We start from the raw sequence: 20,779 nt of genomic DNA on the forward strand, positions 1-20,779 counted from the left end.
CACGCGATGTCTCCAACAGCTGGCAATAGATGAAGCAACCAGATTGCCTCGAGCCGCTTCAGCCCTGAAACACGACTTCTACTCGTATGTGGACGATTGTATTTCAGGAGCTGATACTCTAGAAGAAGCTCTAAAACTGCGAATCGAACTGCAAAGGCTTCTTCAGCTTGGAGGATTCCCGCTAAGAAAGTGGTGCACGAATAGCCCAGAATTACTTAAGTCTATCCCGGAGAACTTAAGAGAACACAAACACGCATTAACTGATAGTGACAGTAGTATAGTCAAGACATTGGGTTCGACTTGGCATCCTTCAACTGATCAATTCAGAATCAACTGTGATTTAAATTCAAACGCAAGAGAATCCAACTACACAAAACGTATAGTCTTATCCATTATATCATCGATATTTGACCCACTAGGACTGATAACTTCCGTTATTGTTCTCTTCAAGATATTCATGCAGCGCCTATGGCAAGAAGATTCAGGATGTGATGATCAACTATCGGGGAACTCACTCGATACTTGGAATGATATTTATCAGCAAATACCTGCTCTTAACCATCTACAAATTCCACGATTGGTCCTCAGTGAAGGAATAGTGAAGAATATTGAGATACATGGATTCTGCGAAGCATCACAGACTGCCTACTGGGCTTCTGTATATGTAAGATCCGTGAACCGAGAATGTGAGACCCTTACGAGGCTCCTTTGCGCAAAATGAAGAGTTGCGCCTTTAAAGCAAATCTCGATTCCGCGTCTCGAGCTGTGTGGTGCCCTAACATTGGCTCGGCTAGTCAAGAAGAAACTTGGCGCAATACGCATAACACCTGACTGTATAAGACTTTGGACTGACTCAGAGAAGTACTGGTATGGCTACACGCATGTCCCACAAAAAGGAAAACATTTGTAGCAAACAGGGTAGCAGAGATTCAAGACATTGTACCAGCTTCCCATTGGTACCATGTAAAGTCACAGGCTAATCCCGCTGATCTTACTTCAAGAGGGATACAACCAAAGCTTCTACAAGACTGCGAACTATGGTGGGAAGGTCCCAACTGGCTACATTTAGATCCATCGAAATGGCCCTCACAAACAAGGTGCGATCCCTCAAGGATTCATTCTTGAGTCACTTCTCATCCTTAAACGGACTACTAAAAACTGTTGGTTACTGTCTAAGATTCATTTCTAACTACAGGAACATCCGCGGTGAGAGAAATACATTTCCATTGAAACCAAAAGAAATAAGTAATGCTTCGAATGCTTGTCTTAAAATTGTGCAATCGATTTCTTAACAAGAAGAAATACAATGCCTCACACAAAACAAATCGGTCGATACGACCAGCAAACTAAAGAGTTTGAGCCCTATTTTGACCAAAATGGCTACCTTCGAATTGGAGGAAGGCTACAGAACTCACCAATTCTCTATGAAACCAAGCATCAACTTATACTTCCACTTCAACACCACCTCACGAAACTTTTAATTCTGTGTGAACATTTACGCTTGCTACACGCAGGACCTCAACTACTCATCGCATCATTACGACAGAAATACTGGATACCTAGGATTCGTCAAGTTGTGAAGAAATGCATTCATTCTTGCATCTCATGCTTCAAACTGAGATCATCAACAGCTCAACAGAAAATTGGCAAATCTTCCTAAACCTAGAGTCACACGTGGGAATAGATTATAATGGTCCATTCGTAATACGAATAGGCAATCAACGAAACAAGAAGACAGGAAAGGCATATGTTGGAGTCTTCACATGTCTTGCAACCAGAGCTGTACACCTGGAAGTCATATCTGACCTTTCAACGAATGCATTCATGGCGGCACTTCGTCGATTCACATCACGTCGATGTTGTCCTCCAACATCTATAGCGACAACGGTACCAATTTCATTGGCGCGTCCAGGGAACTGAAAGAACTTCAGGAGTTCCTAAAGGACCAGGAGCAGGAAGGAGAGATTAAAGAAGGCACTTTATCCCTCCATCTGCACCTCATTTTGGAGGTGCCTGGGAGTCCAAGGTGAAAGCATTTAAATATCATCTTCGTAGAACTATGGGTATAACAGTACTCAGCTTTGAAGAATTAACAACAGGCTTCTCACAAATCGAGGCATGTTTGAACAGTCGTCCGCCATCCAGACTCAGCGATGATCCTAACGATACATCCTATCTCACTCCAGCCCATTTTTTAATTGGTGAACCTCTCACAGCTCTTCCCGACTATAACCTTGAACATTGTTCCATCAATAGTCTTTCCAGATGGAAACATATCCAAAAGATGACCCAAGACTTCTGGCGGATATGGCACAAGGACTGCCTACACACACTACAACAGCGTCACAAGTGAACACAAGAACATCCCAACCTACGTCCTGGCGATCTTGTGCTCATAAAGGATGACAACCTGCCCCCACTTCGATGGAGAAGAGGCTTGGTAAAAACGGTCCATCTCGGCGATGACGGTCTTGCCAGAGTGGCTACTGTCAAAACCAGTTCCATTGTCATCACACGTCCTATCAAGAAATTGTGTGTTACCGAAACCTGACTAGTAGTGATTGTGGAAACATAGTCAGAACATTCTATTAGATTTTCACTTTGATGTAACTATTACACTCATTCCTGTAGTTAATCTTTTGCAAAAGGCCACTGCCTTTTGGTGTGGCGGTATGTTAGGTAAATTTCATCTTTAATTACTGTTAGTATCAACCTTTTATTATGTATTTGTATATTGGTAACGTTGAATTTACATATTTTTAATATTGGCAACATTTGTTAATAAACTTACGAGAAGATGGCTGACAACCTACCAACTCTCATTTCAGAAATGAAAACGAGTGGTCATGAAAAAGACACTACCTAATTGTTCTCGCATATTGTGCGAACTATATTAATCTTTAAATGTAAAATAGTACCTAAAGAGAAAATAATAGCAGATGTGATTGTACATAGGAGGTCCTGAAGAAAAAAACCTCTTTTAATGTCAGATCAGTTTCGATCACATTTATAATAATAATAATAATAATAATAATAATAATAATAATAATAATAATAATGATTTATTTTAGCTGGCAGAGTTAAGGCCGTAAGGCCTTCTCTTCCACTCAACCAGCAAGGTATAGGTAAAGGACTCGGACTCGGTAAAACAAAAGTTCAGGGAATGCAACACCGAGTTGGATGTCACACCAGTAAGGTTAGCGTCATAGCTGCAATCTTTGATGTGTCCCTCAAAAAGTCATTCAAAGTGTTGTTGGAGAGGTGAGGAATAAGTGGATTGCGGACGGTGTGAGCATCAGCCAACTCTATCGAGAGCAATAAAGTGGCTTTCACACAGATATGCGAATGGCTAAAAATATCATGGAACAAAACATCATTGTGAAGGCATTAAAACAAATACAGCATTAGCTACGTTTTACACGGAAGCGAGGACAACATATTGTATGCAAATGATGAAACTATAGATTCTAGTGAGAAGTGCCTTGATATTGAAGTTGTGACGAGGCAGTGATTTAGAAGAATTATAAAGTTTCAGTAAGCAGCACATTAGAGTTTTCTTATCATGTCTTAACATTGATCTAATTTATAAAGTTGCTCTTAGCCTATATACTGTAGATAGTGTGACAGAAGACAAAGCTACTAACTGCACTTGTTTTCCTGAATAATCGGTTGCTTCAGTTCTTAAATATTAGAATGGTGGCAATGCAAATGTATAAGTAGTAGATAAGTTATTGAGGGAAGGAAATAAAAATGTAGGAAGAAGGAAAACATACATAGACATATGAACAGATACATAGTTATATTATATGTACTTAATCTGATAAGCAGACAGGTTAACAAATAGAAACACGATAATGCATGATAAATATTCACGTTGATAGACCTATACGTATGTAGGATGATACGTTATGGAATTACAGTACTGGTGAAGTCAGATGCTGGATGAGTTACGTGAGGTTGTGCGCAATGACATCACCTTGATTAGGCCTACAGAAGCGCTAGGGAGCATGTGGCAATGTGCAATAACATATGTCTAACGTTTCGGGGCTGCATAACAAAAAAAATTATCAAGAGGTCATCAGTCTACAGAACAAATCACACACAATAGTAATAATAATAATAATAATAATAATAATAATAATCATCATCATCATACCCATAATGATAATGATGATAACACGGAAGTATGCAGAAAAGTAATCCTCATATTTTTTTGTCGCTGTGAATATAGTTAAAAATATTAGTGATAGTACATTGTATTCAGTGAACTTTCTGTTTTCAGTGAAGCAAGTTTCGTATCTCTGCCAGTAGAGAGATCTGAGTTATAGCCTGAAACATGGCGGCGTGTACCAGAACTATGTCGGTACGTCTGAAGCAGCTGTGATCGAGATTTAACAGCAGAAAATATGCCCCGATAGAGATTCATCGGAGATTAAAGGATATTTGTCGTGATCAATGTGTTGATATCAGTACTGTGCGACGTTGGTCTGCTCGTGCTCGTAATGAACCTGGTTCAACTCTCAACTTGTGTGACAAAGAACGCAATGGAAGACCACATACTGCAACTGCTGACGCTCATCGGAATCGTGTCAATGAACTCATTACAGCGAATCGTCGCATAACGCAGGAACACCTGTCAATCCAGTGTGGCATATCAAGGGAGCATGAGCAGGTGATAATTGCAGAACTGGGATTCCAGAAAATTTGCTCACGATGGGTGCCTGAAATGCTCTTTCCTCACATGAAACAGAAGAGATTGGACATTTTTCAACAATTTTTTCTGCACTACGAATGAGAAGGCGATGAATTTTTAAAGAACATCGTCACAGGTGACGAAAGCTGGGTACACCACTTAGATCCCGGAAATAAGAGGTCATCTACGCACTTTCGCCTCAAAGGATCACCTGCACCCAAAAAGTTCAAGGCTGTGCCATCAGCAGGCAAACTCATGCTTACATTCTTTTGGGATATTCAACATGTGGTGCATTTGGAATTCATGTCCAAAGGCACTACCATTAATTCTGTAAGGTATTGTGAAACCCTAAAAAAACTGAAAGTACGAATTCGAAGGGTTCGTCCAGATATGGAGCAGCCCCTCCTACAGCATGACAACGCTCGCTCGCATATCAGTGCAATGAAAACAGAACAAATTAAACGCCTTCTCATTCTCCAAATAGTCCCGACATGGCGTCATCAGATTTTTCTTTGTTCCCAAAACTTAAAGAACACCTGAGAGGACATCTCTTTGATTCTCACGATGCAGTGCAGACAGAAGTGAAGCTGTGGCTTCGTCGCCAGAGTGAAACAATCCACAGTGACGGTATTAAGAAACTGGTCACCCGTTGGGAGAAGTGTATTCCTCGCCAGGGTGATTATGTAGAAAAATAAAACTACAGGTATGAACAGTAAGGTTGTAGCAAGTTACCAGTTTTGTTCACTCAAATAACTATAAAACTTTTCACATAAAAAATTAGGAGGCATTACTTTTCAGCACGCCCTCGTAATAATGATGATACTAATGATGAAATAATAGTAATGATATAATAATGATAATAATAATGATGATAATGATACTAATGATGAAACCATAATAATTATGATAGGCCTAATGTTAAATAATGATGGTAATAAAAATTATGATTATGATAATGATGAAATAATAATAATGATAATAGTGATAATAATGATATTAATTATTAAATAGTAATAATAATGATGTTAATTATGAAATAATAATAGTAATGATAATAATAATACTAATAATAATAATAATAATAATAATAACAATAGTAATAGTAATATAATCATTATAACAACAATAAGAATAAAAGCAGTAATAACAAAAATAAGAAGAAGAAGAAGAAGAAGAAGTACATTTATAACAATAACCATCTTCTGTTCACTTTAGTTATAATGAAGAATTTGTGAAAGGATCCACTAGATTTCGTAATTTTGTCCTTTCTTTTGCAAAAGTGTTCCCATTTCGCATTCAGCATTTTATCAGTTGGGAAACAAAAATATCTTGTCAGAGCCACTGCTGCATTGATAATTATATTAATAATTATTACTTCCGTACACAGCGCAATAATTACTCATGCTGATGAAGATGCCGTTGGATTTGAAAGATTTAAAGGTTCGGCAGTCCTTGACTTCAGGCGGCAGAGAGTTCCAGTGACGAGAGGTAGCAAGAGAATACAGAGATGATGTGTGAAGTGGAATTTCTGGCGTATTATCGCATTGTGATCGAGTATTAATATTATGATAGCGAGAGAGAGAGAGTATGAAAACGAGCGAATAAATAAGAGGGGGATGAAGTGTGTATAATTCGATATGAGAGAAAACAAGTACAGATTTCTCCTAGCATGTAACCTAAGTCATGATAATTTCTCGAAAGAAGGTGAGATATGATCATAGTATCTAACCTTATAAATGAAGCGGACGCCACGCGTTATGAACACGCTGTAGTTTCTGAGAGGAATCAATCCCGAGGTCACTGAACAATAACCGAAGTGAGGTAGAATAAGTGTCTGTTTTAATTTAGATGGATAATTATACAATCTTTTTAGTGAATGAAGAATAGAGAATAGGATGTATATTTAATATGTATACCCCAATTGAAATTAGATTCGAAATGTACTCAGAGGTTTTTTACGGTAGAGTTAAACGGGATGATTGTTGTATCCAGTGTCACAGGTGGAATATTCAGGTCGTTAACATCAGGAATTAATCTATGGTTCGCGAACAGAATAGCCTATGATTTACATGCGTTTAGGTTAAGTCCAAATTGTTGAGATCAGAAAGAGATAGAGTCAACATCTTCATTAAGACTATTAATGCTGTCATTTAGTGCATCAAGACGGCCTGAAATATACAATTGAACGTAGTTTGCATATATTTTATATCTAGAGTGTTTCAATGAGCTAAAAATTCAGTTTATATAAATAGAGAAGAGCAAGGGGCCTAATATTGAACCCTGAGAAATTCCTGCGTCTACAGTCCGCCAGGATGAGAAACAATTATTATTAGATATGACACGCTGCTGGCGGCATGATGCATACGATTGTTTTTATTCGAACATAATTAAATATCTAAGTTTTGAGTTTTTACAAATAGAGTATCTTACCTTGTTGCTTTGCTGATAATAAAATAATGATCAGGAGTGTATTTTCAGTGTGTTCTCGACTATAGCTACAGGTAGGCACGGACCATGAATGTCTTTCCAGCATGTTCCCGAGTAATGGTACATCACTTTTGCGTGTAAGTCGAATTTATTGATTTTTTGTAGGCCTTTAATTTGACGATTTTAATCTCAAAGCAACAGGCATTAAAATACAGGTAATGAACTCACTTTATTAGAATATTAAAATTAACATGAAAAAAAAATTATTTTATTTTAAATACATATTGTTGATTGTGCAGTTTGTGCCTGCCATTTTGGGTTGCTGCTTTCAAGGCTTGCGGGTTGTTGCGCGTACGATATTAATCAATATCGCATTATGCTTAGTTAGGAATCGATAGTTGGAATAACATAATGAATAATAATACTTCAATTTATGTCATTAAGGTACAGTTACGTCACACGTAATGAGGGTATTATAGTATGGTCGAGCACAAACTCTTATACAGACGTTTAACTGTCTTTTATTTATGCAGGAATAGCTGTTATAGAACTGCATAATAGTTTCGTCATGATTTTATTACGAATGGTAACAGAGTAACTGAGATTCTTTATGCACTAGTGTGGGCTAGGGTGCTGCGATAAATATCGATAGTACAACTAGGCCTGATCGATTAGCACGTTATATTTTTATCAAAGAGCACAGCTACAGCAGTATTATTCTAATTATTCTGTGCGCTTTGATTTGTTGTTCTGTGGTTACAAGGCCAATGATCATGTTAGAGAGGTGGCCTTTTTTTCTCTGTATCTGTTTAAATGTTGTTATAACATGTTTTATTGTGTTTTTATGTTACGTTTTGACTGAATAGAATTCATTTATCAATTAACATTGCACTTAACGGAACCAATATGCCTTTAAAATTCTGTATACAACGCTTAAACAAGGGATTTCGTGTGTATAACTACAGCAAAGCAATTCCCATGTATAGTTACAGGCTAATTATACTGTACATCCATCGCTTATGCATGGTTTATTAGTAACGTTTTCCGTCCCAACTCTGTATTAGTCTCGTATAAAAATTATACACGGTTTATTAGTAAGACCGTAAGTTTATAAGAAATAATAATACAATTTTTTTCACAAAAGAATGGGGTTTATTTTCACAGTAACTTCTGTTTCAGTTATTTCACTTTTGTTGCTATGGTAAACGAAACAAATCAAGAGCAATAAAATGCAAGTTGTTTTCGAAAATTCATACCATAAAAAATTGGTTTTGCTTATACAAATGCAGGTTGGCCTCATTCAATTTTATTATGAATTGTAGACATTGTTTCGTCATGATAAGGTGAATATATTGAGGTATGGATCCTGCAATTTGTCGTCATTGTGAAAGCTTGTAAGTAATTCGAAGATTCCGGTTCCACGGCAGATAAAAGAACGTAGCGGTAGACTGAAGTCCATAGAAAACGATGTGAATTTTGTAATGGCTTCGCAAAAAGTGTAGAAATTACACGAAATTCAGAATATGAAACGTGCTGTTTGAGACAAATAGCGAGACAATAGCAGTTACTCAACAGTGCGGCGTATTCTCAGAGATTGGTTTATGCATTAATAATCCCCACAAAACTGTATTATTTTTCTATTAACTCACTTCTTAACAAATCTTAACACTTCTTAACGCTAATTTTTCGTGATTTTAACAACCCCACAGGTACTTCTAAATCATTAATGAAGTATTTGTAGCTGTAGCTTTATCAATAATGTCTCTGATGGTATCGATGATTATACAGTCTTTGCAGATAAGGAAGTGAAAGTGAAAATTTGATTATCAGAGTCATGAATAAAGATAGTTTAAAGTTAAAATGTAGAGGAATTTCAATGATTTCAGTGATTTTATTACTCTGCATGCCAATTATTATTTTTTTTTTCATTAAAATGCCATCCTTAAACAAAGAACGAAAAGTACGATACATCACGTACCTGGAGCTCGTTGATGGCGACCCAAGAATTGGATGGGAACCCCTGCAGCATAGGCACCAGGAACTGCAGGCATCCAGACCAGTGGCCGATGAGAAGCATCATGCAGATGAGGTTGAATATCCGCATGAAAACACTTGCCATGTTGAGGAACTGAAATGTGAGATTAGGATATGTTAAAAATGGGTTGAATTCCTATTCAACATGGTTCTGAAGCTACCAGCATGCTCCTGTGGCTGGAACAGACAACACATACAACTAAGCCTGTGATCAAGACTATTATAATCTTCTACACTACAATAGCACAATGCCTACAGGGATGGGAAACAGCTTCTCGTGGGATGCAACATCCTCCTTCTGTTAATTACCTTAGCGTGAAATCTTTAAGACAAACGAATACTAGACGAATCAGGGTAACGCCCTTAAAACTTTAACGGGCTTTACTGCGGTTTTCATAAAGTACGGTAACATCGCGAACATAACTTTTGATCAGAGGAAGTTGAAATTATACACAAGGACAGAAGTGAACATCTTGCATTTCTCAATGTAATTTCTAACTTTATTTATACTTGTTTTCCGACTTTTGATCAGTTCAAAATACTACTAATAAAAATGTATCTGCTCAAACCCAACCGCCAACATCACACTTCCTGATGAATTTCCTCATGTATCGTAAACTTCATCATCGGAAAGTAAATACATTGTGCAATTTCACGCAGTTCCACTCTTTCTCTTTTGAAGAAAAATGACCAAAATATGCGAAATATCGATTCTCACTTTATCATTATATGAATATAGGCTATAGAAAGTATTTCCATGCAACAAAATCGATTTTTGAGGTTTACTACGAACATGCAAGTTTTCAGCGTTCCTGACACCGAAAAATCTGTTCTTCAGATGTAGATGTAGGTTTCAGTCTTTCTGATAGTCTGTATTCCTAAGCTAATGTGCAGATTTTATCCATGCTCAATATTAATGAGTCAATTCATCCGGCAAGTATGCCTAAGAAGTGTAATAATATCCATAACTAAGGTTAATTCGAGCTCTTAAGACAGAAATTGTAGTGAAAGATTGCACCAACGATTCTACATTTGAAACTTTTTATCACATAAGAATAGAATCAAATCAACTAGAACATATCTTTAGTTATAAAAATGATAAACTGATATGAGTAAGTTATATTCTGAGCAGATCAATCCGATTAATAGATAAAGTTTTTGAATGTCTTTAATAGCCTCATCGGCAAGCATAATGGTTCAGGGTTGAGATAGAGGGAAAATATCATTGGTGACACTTATCGTTATTGTGTTGTGGATGCCTAAAGTAGGACTTAGAGCTGTGGAAACAATGACTTCGTAAAAGAAAGGAATTTGTAAGAATGAAATCGTGAGCAATTTTAGAATTCTTTATTAATATCATGGTTATTTTAATTGCTACTTTATACAAATAATGGAAAAGTATGTGTTATATGTCGTGATACCCACATTTAAACTCCTCACACCAAAATACATTTGCTTCTTGGATATCTCAGTTTCTCCGTGCAAAAGTGACAGTTCAATATGAATATCATTTAATAAAGCCCATTCTATTTGGGAAAAACAAATTATTTGTCTGATGCCTATTTTGGACCACCCACCGCCATATTGTGAGACTATTAGCTGTGGGAACTTCTGTCGCCACAGTACGATGTCTTTTTCTTAACAGTATAACTACGTCTGGCGTTTCATCGTATTCCCTTTGCATTTTAACGAGAAAATAAATGTGTTGCCATACTATTTGAAAATCCTTTTAAAATGAAGATTAACACATTATAAAAGCAAAGAATCCACTAAACTGTGCAAATAAATCCACTTATGAAATTGGTTTCATTTTAAGTTCATGTCGCCATCAGAAACATATCCTGACCAATACTTCTTATATTTCTTACTATATCGTTACAGGATAACAACTGTTCATTTTACTTATCCTCAGTTTCCTAAATGTCCATCTACTGTTAACACCTTTGGCTGACTTCACAGGTGTGCTTTCAGCAGTCTGTATATACCTGCTCTTTAATATGACCATTTCATTTTTACCGTCCGTCAGTATAATTCGTTTGTTATTGAATTCTATGATCAACAATCACCCCTTTATGTCATCAACAGCTTCATAAATTTTAATTTTATAAACTTATGTTTGTATTTATTATTCAAAGTTATGTCTGAAATATACGAAAGAATTATATACCATTAATGACGTTTTATTTTTTGTACAAGTTTTGATTAGCATCGAATGAAAAGATGAATGAAGAGAAAGAACAATAGAAATATGAGAAGAAAAAGAGAATATTCTCCGACAGATCTCAGAAGAACTTAAATAATAAAACAAATAAAATTATGAAAAGAATAATTACTATAATCGAGTTGAACGCAACACGTGAATTGAATATTAAGCGATAGATTAATAAAATTACTAAAAGTATCAATAAAAAATCCAGAGACCAAAAAGTTAAGATGCTTAATGAAAACTCTACTGTACTTCTAACGCAAAACTGGAATGTGTCAACAAGTAGCTCAATCTTATGGAAGTTATATGATAATATTAGTTACAATTTGGGACTTTTAGTATTAAAAATTATTTTATAATGCATCGAGTTTTCATTAGATTCGACAATAAAAATTACACCAATAAATATAAAATTATTTAATATTTCCGAAAATTATTTTCTTGTTTCTTTATATGATAATATAAGTTACAGTTCGGGATTTTCATTACGAAGTATTTTTTTTTTTATATTTCACCAAGTTTTATTAGATTTGCTCTAAAAAAATAGACCAATAAATACACAAATGTATAATATTTCCGAAAAATTATTTTCTTATTTCTTTTGTATGATAACATTATAATGCTTTTCACGCGGCTTAGTACATATGTCTGATCTTCTTCGTGGCTACAATATTTTTGTCTGGACGCATGTAACATTTAATTTACCATAGCTAACAGAGACTAAATCTCAACATTACAACTAGGCAACGTTGCTTTAGTGCGAATGATCCGTGTTGTTCTTGGCAGCTAAAAAGTCTCGACCGCCGTGAACTAAATCGCAAAGATGGATTTATTCAGCAATATTATACATACAAATGCAGTACAGTATCAGAATTTACCTTTAAGGAAAAGAATACAGTTTCAGTTTGGGGTTTTCAATGCGTACTAATTTTTTATATTCCATCGTGTTTTCGTCACATTCTTGCCCAAAGTTAGACCATTAAACATAAAAAAGTTTAATATTTCCGAAAAAAAATGTCTTCTTATTTCTTTTAGTGTGACTAAAATACACAAATTATGACGTAATATTTCCGGAAAAATATCTCCTTATTTCTCTTAGAGTGACTTAGGTACACTAGTTATGACGAAACTTGACAACATGTAACACTTTATTTATATGATAATGCTTTATTAATTGGAAAGTAGGCAATATTAAGTTACAAGTGAGGTAAAATAAAGTGTTCCACAAGTTATTAATGAATAATATCAAGTAACCATTCCCTAAACAATTGTTCATTTGTAAGTGCAAGGTATTAAATGAGGCACTAAGGCTTTACAGATGTTTGAATACTCTTCCCCTGAATTTTGATATATTTGATATTATTGAAGGGTTTATACTCGTATATCATAAAACACATCTAACAATAAATTAAATTATCTTCCAGGTAATAAAGTATTTTAATATGTTTATTTATGTACAGTAATGGGACAAGTCTTTTAAAAGAATACTCCGTTTTCACTGCCATCATTCTATCAAATACTTATCACCACCACATTGTTACCACATAAGGAAGTGACTGACTGGTCTTGACGATCAACAACACATATGCTCAGAAAGACGTAGTAACGACTTCTCATCGGATCAGGTAAATGAGCATAAATCAAAATAAGATGACATGGAAAGCAGGAAAATGAAATTAATGTTCTCAAGAAGAAAAATCGTAACCAATAAGCTTCCATAACAGCAGTCCAATATTTATCATTGTGCATATTTTATTTCATCAAGAACTGCGTAAAATAACTTATTTTAGGTTACTGAAATTGTAGAATATCCTGTAAGTTTCTACGAGCATCCATTTCACCTGAAAGTGAACAGTGTGTTTTCATTTCACAGTAAGAGAAGGCCATCGATAGTGGAATAGATTCTTTTTATATCGGTGTCGACTATCGATTATTGAACGGCAGTTACAAAGGAAAATATGACGAAACATGTAACTTTCAAAACATTTAAAAATGTGTTATATTATTACAAGGTAGGTCTGCCAATGAAATTTTCTTTTAGTGACAATGTTTCATTAAACTTTAGTTCAAAAATATTTAACTGAAAATTAGAAATGTTAACAGACTTATGGAGTATTATTAAAATCATATATCGGAGAGAAAAATTATATACAGATGCCACATCAAAAGCTTCATTGGAATATATAATAGATAAAATGAACTGCAAAAAATTGCAGTTTGCTCAAAGAAACATGTACATACGAAAATGGCAAAAAATAGTTGTATACCTAATAAACACTGGTGGAATGGAAGGTTGTCAATGTATCCTAAAAAAACTCTAACAGCGAGTTCAAAAGACCAGCCTAAATACCAAACTTCCTACGTTGAATATATCCCACTCTCATCAAACATTTCCGAATTTTGGTAAATCAAAACTTGTTAAAGTCCGTCAATTAAAAGTATCTTGATCTGATAACTCCTTCAGACAATTTTTGACATTAAATTAAATGTCTCGATCTCCCTTGTGTTATACATATTTTGCAATTCGGATACATTTTACAAGAGATGATATCTACATTGATTTTACGGTACACTCTGGGAAGGTATCTATTGTGTTGTGTTAGAAAGACAGTTCTGCAACATGTTTCTTTTAATATCGAAGATGAAACGTATTAACAATATTACAATAAAAGTATAACCAAACTGGAATTAAACTTATTATTTTTAGTAGTTTCTTATGTATTGCGCGTAAAAAAATTATTCTACGACTTTCACAATAAAGTTTCACAAAAAAGAACATGAGTTTCCTTTCATTATCTTGTTTCGTGGAAAATATATTCAGTTTCATTTCAGTATAGTGATATTTAACAGAAAGAATAAAATTAATTAATTGTATTGATATTTCAATGAAATGATCATACTTTTTTAAATACTGGTATATTTGAAAAGGAATCGTAATTACATTTCAATGTATTAACATTTCTTCAGAGTATTGAAGTATTGAGTATTGAAGTATCACAGAAAGGACTTTAGTTTCTATATTAATTGATATTTAGCAATATTGACCTTCAATTTATGTGTTACAAATAACACGCACTTCAAACGAAGGATGTAAATATCGGATAGAAATAAAAATATTCAGATTAAAGATAATTCTGAGGTTAAACCTGAGACAGAATTTAATAAGTTTAAATTACTTTATTAACTTATTGTAAACGACGAAATATATTTAACATAAAATAATGTGACGGAAAATATATAGGCAGTAAAAATGGATCGTGCCCCAGTATTATGTTCCCGTCAGCAGACAACATTTAATAAAAGGAAAGATAACGTAAAACGAAGTGTTGTGGGACAGACATTTCTTGCCATGCTTATTATACTATTGCTCGAATATCGCCATTGTAGTTAATTCATCAATTAAAATTACGATTAGATCTATGTGTAGTTTAAGCCGGTGATTACACAAAGAATTACAATCTTGTCATCTGAATAGGTTTTGTTGATGAAAAGGCATTTTAAATAAATTATGAAAATTACAATATTGTAATATGGTCTTTGAACAGTTCCTGTTATTGAAGAGAATAATAAATAAAAGATTGTTATTAATATTATCATATTATTATTGCCTCTGAGAATGGTTCTTTGCTTTAAGAGAAACGTTAAATAATAATTGCAATAACAATCTGATCGTCTCTGAGTTCTCTGCAGTTTGATTCGAGGCGAGTGTAGCAAAGAATTCGACAAGAGAGTTGTTTGTAGTGACAAGAGATTTGTTTATAGTGACAACGAATTTGTTTGTAATGACAAGAGATTTGTTTGTATTGACAAGAGATTTGTTTGTAGTGACAAGAGATTTGTTTGTGGTGACAAGAGATTTGTTTGTAGTGACAAGGGATTTGTTTGTAGTGACAAGAGATTTGTTTTTAGTGACAACGGATTTGTTTGTAGTGACAAGAAGTTTGTTTTAGTGACAACGGATTTGTTTGTAGTGACAAGAGATTTGTTTGTAGTGACAATGGATGTTTGTAGTGACAAGAGATTTGTTTGTAGTGACAAGAGATTTGTTTGTGGTGACAAGAGATTTGTTTGTAGTGACCAGATATTGGTTTGTAGTGATAAGAGATTTGTTTTTAGTAACAACGGATTTGTTTGTAGTGACAAGAGATTTGTTTGTAGGACAAGGGATTTGTTTGTAGTGACAAGATGTTTGTTTGTAGTGACAAGGGATTTGTTTGTAGTGACAAGATGTTTGTTTGTAGTGACAAGGGATTTGTTTGTAGTGATAAGGGATTTCTTTGTAGTGACAACGAATTTGTTTGTAGCGACAGCGGATTTGTTTGTAGTGACAAGAGATTTGTTTGTAGTGACAAGATGTTTGTTTGTAGTGACAAGATGTTTGTTTGTAGTGACAAGATGTTTGTTTATAGTGATAAGGGGTTTGTTTGTAGTGATAAGGGATTTCTTTGTAGTGACAACGAATTTGTTTGTAGCGACAACGGATTTGTTTGTAGCGACAACGGATTTGTTCGTAGTGACAAGGGATTTGTTCCTAGTGACAAGGGATTTGTTTCTAGCGATAACGGATTTGTTTGTAGCGACAACGGATTTGTTTGTAGTGACAAGGGATTTGTTTCTAGTGACAAGGGATGTGTTTGTAGTGACAAGGGATTTGTTTGTAGTGACAAGAGATTTGTTTGTAGTGACAAGGGATTTGTTTGTGGTGATAAGGGATTTGTTTGTTGTGACAAAGAATTCGTCTATATTAGTCTACATTAGATTCATTTTACTGATAAGGAATTCGTTAGTAGTGATAAGGGATTTATTTTTAGAAACAAGGGGTTTATTTGTTGTGACATAATTAGCTAACGGACTTTGAGGTCTTAATGGATATTATTTTAATTTTTGCACAAAGAAAATTGTATGATCTGTGGGTGTTAATATAGATTAGACGCATATTTGCATTCATGGTGCAGAATTAATTGACTTCAAATGAAATAGTGATGAGCAACGCATACACAAGAAGCAATAGAGTTATTTCTTGCTACAAATTCTAAATATAAAGTAAACTTGCAAATCTCTGAATAGAAAAAAAAATGTTTCAGCACACTTTGTCGTAGTGTTTTGCATGAAACAGTTGACTTAATCAGAATTACACAGAAATTAATTAGGATTTTTCTCAATTTGATGAACATGAATTCAATACATGTATAATACAAACGATGAGAAGAAATGAAGTGAAAACCAACAATCAATAACATGGAAGGGACACCGTCATGTATGAACAATGTATTGCATCTATGCGTCAAAACTTCTGAAACGCACAACACAATTTTGAGAAAAGAAAACAAGATCAAAGTAAGTAATCAAGCGTTATAAAACTGGTTAACTTTTACCCGCACATCGCAATGAAGGTCAATACGATCAGAGAAAATAATTTAGTTCTGAAAATTCAAGTATCAAATTGACATGCGGGAAGTTGCGGATGTAATTTTTCCTAAATATTTTACAAAAGGAAAATACGTGCGAAATTGTGCAAACAACGAAAAACGATCAGATTTTATCTTGCAACTAGTCTTAATATCTGAAATGTCGAGGCCATGAAAGCACTTGCAATTGGTGTGTTTAACAACACAAATGCAGAATATCCAAATTATTATTTAACGCCAGAGTTAAATTCCCGTGAGATAAAGTGAGATTTGTGGTGGGTGAAAATGTGGACAGGTTTCCTCTTTTTCGTTTTCCCTGCCAACAAATAATTCTACCATTATGCCCTTTACTGTAATGTTGTATTATATCTGAAGACTCAGTCGTTGGCGTCAGTATAGGGATTCCTACGGTTATTTATTTGTTCCTTGGAACACTGGCCATATAATGACATTACTAGAGAAGTAGTTTTGCACTGGTATGGTATTGAAGGTATCTGAGAATTCTTGCGAGAAAATGTGTAATCACAGCAAGGGAAAAGAGAGTCCTACTTTTAAAACACTTTCTAGCGAAATTTTTAACTTGGACTCACCGAAATATGAACTCAAGATCCCGGCTTAAAAATTAGACGCTCTAGCTGTTAAGGCAGTGTTGCTCCAACTGCTTGATTGCAATCATGTTATCATCTAATCTTCGTATCCGAGTCGTACCTTGTTTAAAAAGATGGCAGCATTATATAGTATATACCGGGTGGCATTATATATTATATACCGAGTGGATCATACTCTATTATTCTCAAAAGAACGCCTATCTCTTGGAACTACAGTATTATTCCAAGCAAGTCTCTGGATTATAGACACTTTCAAAAAAAATAATAAAATAAATGTTATTCCGTTTTCATCACCAGAATTAATCGTAATAAACGGTTGAATATAATACAATAAGTTTTATCTTGATTTTGGGTCCCAATACCGTTACAATCCTGGGGAATACATTGATTAGTCTACTTTAATTTTTAATTTAGGCTAATAGAATACATGGTGTCATAATATATTTGAAAAAATGTTCACATATACTACAGCTTTGTCAGATGTGAGCTTCCTATCTGATTAGCTACTTCCATCGAACGCAGATTAATTCTCATAGTAAAAATGAAAATGGGAATAGTGATAAGCAAGTCAAGATCATTGCTGTTGTTGGACTTCCAAAAAATTACAATTGATAAACATTCTTTTTATTGGGCTATGCATGTCTCTGGGAAGATTTACAGCAAACAGATCCAAAGATTCCAGTATTTAAAATCAAGATTTTTCTTTATTATTTAAAAATATATTTTCGTTATTTATGCATGTAGAGATTACGAAACTTAAAACAGTAAATCATTATTACTGAATTTGGAACTATTGTGTACAATATGCATGAAATGTAACCTGAAGACATTATGGAATGTAGACCTGGTTTACGAGACACTTTATATACAAATGAAAAATAGAGTTATTCATGTTAATTAATTCCAGACATTATTATATTACATAAACATAAAAACGTTTTGTCACCAGCCTATTAATTTCTGACACACAATATGTAACGCAAGTCATGACATCCAAAATACCGACGCCACGTACAAGACGGAAATCAAGCTTAGAAAACAATCAGGAACAGAGCATCAGTGTTCGGCAAATTCGTCTTATAAAAATACATACCCTAAGTTCAGTGAGTTAAATCATTGTAGAAATGACGTACTGTACTTTAACTGCTCTTGCTAACGAAGGCTAAGTCTAGGAAAACTGTTAAAATTGAAACAATACTTTTTTTAAGATGCCGCAATATAGTTGGTAAATCTATAATTCGTCTAGGAGTGCCTCAGAATAGCAGCAATATCCACTACAGAATCCAATAGGACATTTTCTGTTGTTAATTAAGTACTACTGTATATTATACTAAAATCTGATTCAATTTCAATTTCTGTATAAATATATTTTTATTTTCTAATACACTTCCAATATAATTTTATGAGTTTATTTGTTATTGTAACAAATTTTGATTTAAACAATAAATTTAAGTAATTAGATGTTTTATCATCTACTTTATTGTACCCAATTATCTTAAAATGTATAGTGGAGATTGTTTATCTATGAATAAGTTACTATAATTCCGATTTCGTAAAAATAATTGTCTTAAGACTTTGACCGATAACTTCTATTTAAAGTTGTGGTTGTTGTTGGTCGTTCATAACAAAGTCACACAATATTTATATTATTTTTGTTTTATTTTTCATTGAGATGAAATTAACTCTGTGTTGTGATTGGTGAACTAAAATGGCGCGATAAAAAGCCGAGACTAAAACAATTGGACAACAACGGTTACAACTACAAGAAACACATACTCGTACAAAGAGAACAAAAAAGTTAATAGTTATTCCGTACAGCAAAGAGATTGTCTTTCTCCGATAACGTATATAAATTTAAGAGCAGAATGACCCTATCTTGGTTTCTGACTAATATATAATTAAGTTTATATTATTTCACATAAGCTTTTTTGGTATAAAGCGTGGGATCTTTCAAAACCCATCGCAAGCGGCAATTCTTTGCCTATTAAAGAGCTTGTTGCTACGTTTGGTCAAGAATTTCTGATGGATGTTTATGTTTCATTATCCATTTGTATGGAGTGAAATGGAACCCTATAATAAGCGGTGTTCCGTATACACAGTAAATATGCCTGGACGAAATCAAACTGTATTGTATCTTACGTCATCGCTTCAGTAATCATACTCCAGTTCAATGTTCACTCCAATGCAGATTTACAACATATCTGAGGATTGAAACTTTTACTTAAGTTTCTAAATTCACAGTGTCTATCCTCTACTGTATACTGAGCGTTTCTATTTTCAAATGCACGTAAATAGCGTATTTAGCCTTAGAAAAAGAATTGATCATGAAAATAAGTTTCACCAGACTAAAATGTTATGGTGAAAATTAACGTTTTGATCCTGAAAATATGAAATTTAATACTTTCAGAACTATCTGAGGTGTTTAATTTTTAAATTTTTATTAGATCCGCAAAGGTTTAAATAAATCATACAAAGAGACTCACATAGTGTAAAATTCAACGTCACTGCCGAATAACTGAAATTCATGAACTAATATAATTTCATTTATGAAATTCATAACTATACAATTTGGGTACCGGTACTATAACTGTAGGAGAATTACAGAAATAAATTTACGGAAAGAGGCAATAAAAGAGGAAATTTAGGATTGTAACGATGAGAAAGAGAGACTAAATACGTAAATAAATACAGTAGAGGGTGGAATAGTAGGGAAATAGAAAGTGATGTAACTGTTTTAAAATAGAGAAAATGGAAATGTTTACAAATAATTTAGGGGAAAATAGCTGGAAAGAATGATTAAGAGTGGGTAGATTTGAGAATAGAGAATAAAAAAATAAGTAAATAATAAATAAATAAATAAATAAATAAATAAATAAATAATGTACATTTTTCAGGAAAGGAATATACAATGTTTAGTACGAAAGCGAGAAATGGAAGGGAGACAGTCTAGATATGAGACATAATAGAAGAGGATAGATGGGGAAGGATAGATAACAATTCATTGAAACAGAAGAGTAGGAGTTATCAGGAAATATTTGGCAAATGAATATATGAACATAAAAGGGTGATATGTATTAAAGGGATGGTGGACCGAAAAGCAGAAATGTATAGGTCCACCATAACTATGGCTGAAAAAAAATATCAAATATCAAATTATACAATTTGGGATGTGAATAAATGCAAATCAAAAGTAGGAGGAAGTCTAACTTATCTGGAGAGATATAATATTAAATTTAAATAAGTTTTATTCTGGATAAGTTTCAACTCAGAATCAATCATGGACGATACAGTCATCAAAATTAATCACTGCACTTTCGACATTACTGTTACAAAATTAATATAAGTACAAACTGACGTGATAAAAGCTAAGAAGAACGAAGATTAAAGAATAACAAGGTGCTCA

General features: G+C 34.0%; 1 protein-coding gene across 9 annotated transcripts in view; it reads right to left on the reverse strand.

Annotated features, from left to right (window-relative positions):
- Positions 1-20,779, reverse strand: part of Ih (hyperpolarization activated cyclic nucleotide gated potassium channel Ih) — a 934,537-nt gene that overhangs the window by 126,482 nt on the left and 787,276 nt on the right. For all 9 annotated transcript variants that reach the window (XM_069820890.1, XM_069820887.1, XM_069820882.1 and 6 more), the window contains one exon: positions 9,099-9,248. In XM_069820890.1, the coding sequence (XP_069676991.1) occupies positions 9,099-9,248 (150 nt within the window). The remainder of the gene's footprint in view (positions 1-9,098; positions 9,249-20,779) is intronic.

This window comes from Periplaneta americana, chromosome 3 (assembly GCF_040183065.1).
Source record: "Periplaneta americana isolate PAMFEO1 chromosome 3, P.americana_PAMFEO1_priV1, whole genome shotgun sequence".
NCBI lineage: Eukaryota > Metazoa > Arthropoda > Insecta > Blattodea > Blattidae > Periplaneta > Periplaneta americana.